Source organism: Chaetura pelagica, unplaced genomic scaffold, assembly GCF_000747805.2.
Source record: "Chaetura pelagica isolate M959 unplaced genomic scaffold, ChaPel_1.0 scaffold20, whole genome shotgun sequence".
In the NCBI taxonomy this organism is placed as follows: Eukaryota; Metazoa; Chordata; class Aves; order Apodiformes; family Apodidae; genus Chaetura; species Chaetura pelagica.
In genome coordinates this window covers 2,249,067-2,254,861 of record NW_009951958.1, presented here as the reverse complement: position 1 = coordinate 2,254,861, position 5,795 = coordinate 2,249,067, and the positions used below count along the sequence as shown (strand labels likewise).

At 40.4% G+C, this 5,795-nt stretch overlaps 1 protein-coding gene across 1 annotated transcript in view; it reads left to right on the top strand.

The window, feature by feature from the left end:
- Positions 1-5,795, top strand: part of MCF2L2 (MCF.2 cell line derived transforming sequence-like 2) — a 139,224-nt gene that overhangs the window by 34,123 nt on the left and 99,306 nt on the right. Inside the window, exons 5-6 of the mRNA XM_009999374.1 lie at positions 1,166-1,285; positions 5,475-5,591. Of these exons, the coding sequence (XP_009997676.1) occupies positions 1,166-1,285; positions 5,475-5,591 (237 nt within the window). The remainder of the gene's footprint in view (positions 1-1,165; positions 1,286-5,474; positions 5,592-5,795) is intronic.

The following is a 5,795-nucleotide window of genomic DNA, read 5'->3' as shown; positions in this document are numbered from 1 at the left end:
CAGCACAGGATACACTCTCGTGTGCTCATTTTTAGCTCCCATTTTCTGTTTGTGGATGCAGATTCTTCCCTGCCTTGAAGCTCACGAGTGTTAAATTAGAGAGGGAGGAAGCTGCATTAACAATTTACACAGCCTTGTTTAGTGCTGAATTAGGACAGGTTCCTTATTTGCTGGGTTGACTGCAATATAAGTTCTAGTAATTTGAAGTTGGCTTTGAGAAGAGTGTAACAAGGGTAACTTCTGTGCACTGAGTGATGACGTGGGCTGCTTACGAAAACAGGTCCTGAGGGACTTGTGTTTGGTTGGTAGCAAGTGATCTCTGTCAGAAACTCTTAATAGCTTTCTTAATAGCTTATTATACCTCATGTGCAAAAGTGAGAGCTAAGCACTGATTTTCAGTACTTAGAAAAGCTACTGGTTTTATACGTCTATTACCAGGAACATGTGCTGTATGAGGAGCAAGCTCTTATATGCAGAAGTGTAGAATGACCAAGGCGCCCTAAGTTCTTCCAAGGAATTTAGACAGAATTGCTTTTCATTCTTGGTTATTTTAGCTGCTCTCTTTTAGAAAGTGTTCTTTCTTGTGCTTGATGAGCTCAGAGGACTGCAGTGAGAGACGTAGGATGGCTGTCACAGATGAGGCCATGTTTGATGAAGAGGTTGAGTGCCTGCATGTAGAAAAACATGAGGATAAAAAGATTTAAAAACCCTTTCCAGAGTGAGGAGGTAGATCAGTCTGGGGGATTCACCTGTGGCACCAGGTTCGTTCACCAAGTCCAACCAGTTTCTGTAGGGAGACAGTTTTGCCCTCTAGTGGCTGCAGCCTAAAAAAATGGGAAAATGTATGGTGTGCTGGTGCAAAGGAGGCTTCCTGTGGGGGAGGAAGGCACTAGTGCAGAAACTTTAGAATTCTGTGCTAAGTCCACATCAGAAAGCAATGTATGGCTGGGCAGTAAAATCCATGGTTCAGTCTTTCTGTTGGCTTTGGATACTGGGACAATGGGCATGTGCTGAATAGACCAGCTGATATAATTAGCGGGTGGACTGAAAAAGTTGCAATAAAAGCTGCCTTCTTTGCCTCCTTTAGGAAATGCTTGGCTGAAAATTCCCTTGGCCTTCATGTAAGGCAAAGTTTTGCCTTCTAAGGGTTCTGTATTTCTTACAGGGAGCATTTCCAGGAAACCTGCAGCTGGTGTTTGTCCTGCGACCCTCCCGCTTCATCCAAAGGACAATCGCTGACATCGGCATTAAGCTCTATCGAGATGACTTTAAAATGAAGGTACCGGTAAGCATGGATTTTGTTTTGTCCATGTGTTTTCTTTATCTCCATGTCTGCAGTTCTTAAGTGTCAGCAATTTCTCATAACCCAGTAAATGAAATTTGATTGCAAGTAGCAACTGGGGACTTTGATCTGAGTCTGTACGGTGTGTAGAATGGTAATGCCAAAGAGTTAATTACCAGTGGATGCTTCGCAGTATTTAATGGACACGTTCCCACATGGAAGGTCCATGCAATGAAAAAATGTGGGTTGTTTTTTAAGTACTGGGATCTTAACTCAGTTTAGCTGTTCCCCTGATGTAGGTACAGGTAGTTCTTCTCACTCCAGTGACAAACATAATTACGTAGGGTTACAGAGCAGTAAAAGATTAGGGCTGAATTCTGCACTATTTTATGGACTATCCATGGGACTTATGACAATCTGGCAGTGCCCCTGTTAAGTGCCTACATAGCTCTGCCTATTCTTCATGACTTTTATGATCCCCGTGCCCTCAAGATACAAAGTTTGTTTTCTACATATACTTGGCATATACTGTAGGTTGATGAGAATGTGATTTGCAACAGCTTATAAATCCTGAAACACTTTAAGTTTTAGATTATGCTAAAGCTCTTTTGGGAGTTATTCCTAGCTGCATGTTTGCATGTGGTTTCAAGGTGTTTTATAAATAAACTTGATTGATGATTGTTAATGGTATTTCATCCTGGAACAGAGTCATACAGTGTTCCACAATGACTTTATTGGAGTGATTTCATATGATTACTTTGGGTTTTGCTTATGGTTTTATATTGTTTTTCAAACAGCTCATGGCTCTCCTCCAGTGAATTCTAGCTCTGTCAATACCTAAGTTTGAAGTTCAGGTGGTTAAGACACTCTAAGCTTCTGTGGAAGTAAGAGACAGCAACCCATTTATTAAGATGCATAGAAAAAAGGAACCATGAATATTCATTATGCTGTTGTGGATGAAATTGTAACATTAACTGTAGTTTGGCAAGTGTGGCATTTTGGTAAATAAAATACAAAATTGATGTGAAAAATGTATGTTTTATTACAAACCAAAACATTTTTATTTTATTTCACCTTGGAAAAAGGGTGTTCCTGTTCTTAATAAGCCACAATCTGTTACCATAGCAACAGTTGTATCAGTGACTGCAGCCCAGGAAGACACAACTTCATCAAAGACTAGCATTTTCTAGCAATTCAACATTTTCTGTACTTGTAGCAGTTTATTTGATGCCAGTGTTGCATTTCAAATCCAACTTGAAGCAATCAAAGTTGGAAGAGATGCTAACTCTAGGCAAGGGTTGAGTGTTGCATTAAGTATTGAATAGTAACTTACCTTTCTTACAGGAGGAAAATAAAGATATTTTTTTAGTTTGGACGTTCAAATTTTGAGCCACCTTGGATATGTCCACTGAGCTCTTTGTAGTCCTACAAAAACCAAAAGCATGATATCTGCCAAATCTGTCTGCCTCCTGCCCAGATATGTGCAAGCAGCCTCTCAGATGTATATAAAAGCTGTCCACATATGCCTGATGCTATCCTAAGTTCCTTAGGGTTGTGCTAAAGGTGTCCTATATTCCTGGGGTCTGCCTTGCTCTCTGGAGGTCTTTAAGTTGTGTTTGCAGCTCCTCCTATAAGGGTTATCTGGGCATGCCCTTGTGTAGCCCAGCTTCAGAACAGGTAGGTTACTGAAAGAAACATCCATTTGTCCTCATTGAAAATATTATCTTACATGCCAAGTATGAGAGCAGGGACAGAGAGTTCTTGTCCCATGGGAGATTCCACTCAAGGAATTAGGTATCAGTACCTATCTTTAATACCAACATTATCTTTTAAATTGTTTGTGGGTTGGTTGTTCATGTTGTGATTTTGGCACTATGACAACATGAATGTTGTCACTGAGCCATGGATGGGTTGCATTTCCTATCACAACTTAAGTGAGTCCGGGCCAGGACATGAGAATTCAAAAGAGATTTCAGGAATGTAGTGTCCCTTTGTTAAGGAAATATTTGTTAAACAGTTTATCTGAGCTAATATGTTTAGCAAAATGGATTTGCTGGGTTAAATCAACACTGGATAGAGTAGAAGCCAGAAGATCAAACAGGAACAGGAAATAAAGCCTGAAATAATAAACCAGACACAATAAGGAAAAGCAAGATTTAGGTGATGTATTGACATATGAATGTGGTTAATAAAACCTCCTGAGGTAAATCTCTATTGGGATAGTTATTTGATTAGATAACATTACCCAGGAGCAAGATACAGCAATATTGGAGGTACACATGGGTTCATTTGAGATGGAATCTGGGAACTCAAAAGGAACACCTAGAGATTTACCTAAGAACTGCCCCTGAAAGGAACTTAAGTATCTTAGTATACACAAAAGGCTGGCTAGTCTGTCCATAGCAAGTACTTCTTCAGATTTTGTAGACTGTGACTTCTTTCAGATGGCCTAACCCATCATGAAGCAACCCCACTGTGGCTCTGTGATCCGTGTTGACCTGCTTTTGCAGGCTGTTCTAAAATCCTACTCTGTTATATTCTCCAGCTTACTGAATGTGGTTATCTTCAGTCAGGCAAGAAGTACGGGAGACACTAATGCTCTGTAATAGTGGTTTCTTGGATGTTGTATTGCTTCTAGGCTTTCTTCTGCAGAAATGCCTGCAGGGTGAAGACTCATGCCCTGTTGGGTAGCACTGTAGCTGGCAAGTTTAATAGATTTGCTTTGTGGGTCCTGCTGAGTATGTCAGGTCGAGACAAACAGCTTCCTAAAAGAAAAATGCATGAATGCTCCTCTATAATTTCAGTGAAGTTTGGAGTATGAAAAGATGTCCAGTGACATCTCTGATAGGTTAGAGCTACCAAGCAGTTAAGGCTTACTTTCTCAAAGGATGATTTACAATTCAGAAATAGTGCATAGACTTCATGTTCCAGTCTGAAGCTGCTCCAAGATGATCATAGAATCATAGAATGGTTTGAGTTGGAAGGGACCTGAAAGATCATCTAGTTCCAATCCCCTTGAAGGGGAAGGGACACGTCCCACTAGATCAGGTTGCTCAGGGCCCCATCCGACCTGGTCTTGAACGTTTCCGGGGATGAGGCTTCCACAACTTCCCTGGGCAGCCTGTTCCAGTGTCTCATCACCCTCACACTAAATATCTAGTTTTTTGAGTTTTCTGGCTTTGATCATAACAAAAACAGCGTTTGGTAACACATTCAGGGAAGAGCTTTGGTACTTTGTGCTTTTCTTGGAGCAGTATCAGCCTGGAATATGCATCCTCTTGCCTCCGTACATCTGTGCTCATCTCATGTCCACGGTGATTGCAAGTGTACTTACCATGCTCCCTTGGAGCCTGCTGACAGGCACAGCCAGTTATCCTAAACAGCAGAGGGAAGTAATACAGTTGGCATATATTAAAGTCTAAGACTTAAAATTTCTAGTAAATTCTACTCAACCTGTTGCTGAAATCATGGTGTATTTTCTAGCTCTTAGAACAAGTCACAATTGAATACATCTATGTGATTTGTGTAACAACTTGTTTTGCCAGATTTAAAGTGATAGCCAAAAGGGAATACTGCTTACCTGAAGGTGAATGCAAATATTTTGCTTTCATTAAGCAGGTCTGCTAGTTAGAAAAGTCTTTAAATTAAGAAAATGGATTTAGGGTTGTCTTTTTCATTATGGTTTAAAATGGAATAACACCAGTGAGCTCAGTAGACATACAGTGTCATAAAAATGATGCAACTGAAAGGAAAATCTTATTCTCTGTGATTTCATTTCAGCACTTCCCTGGATCAAGTGGTTGGTGTTGAGGAAACTGTTTAACCTTCCTGCTCCTCCATTTCTCTGTAGATAACAGTTATCTAGAAAATGCAGAAATTATTTGATGGAAGTTTGTGTGAATATTATCAATTCCATACTTTTGCTCTTGATGCATGTGCAAAGAGACTGTATCCTCAGTCAAGCAAGGAGCAAGATAATTCCAAATGAAGGTTACTTGAAGAATGGCCATGTACATGTTGAGAAGGCAAAATCTAGTGGAAATAAACTCTGAACAAATACTTAATGAGAACTTACTGCCTACAGTGGAACTGCAGTTTGGTCATATCAGTTTAAGACAAACCCAGATCCTAGGAACAATGATTGAAAGGGCTCATTATTTCTCTCAGTCCATTGTCTTTGGATTTGTTTCAGATCATCATGTTAAATTCTGTCTCTGATCTGCATGGCTATATTGACAAAAGTCAGCTGACCCGGGAGCTGGGAGGAACCCTGGAGTATGGGCACAGTCAGTGGATACATCACCGAACTGTGAGTGTTGGTGCTGTTCTTACATGAGTCTACACCCAACATTGTCCAGATGACGAATGTAGAGCAATTAAGTAGTAACCCTTCAGCTGCATGTCAGCCTACAGCTTCTGCTAGGGACTCATGGAAAGAAGAAATCCATGACTCATACAGAGAAAGGTAATTTCCCCAAAAGTTTGTAATGGAGGTAGTAACCTGTGTCTTCCT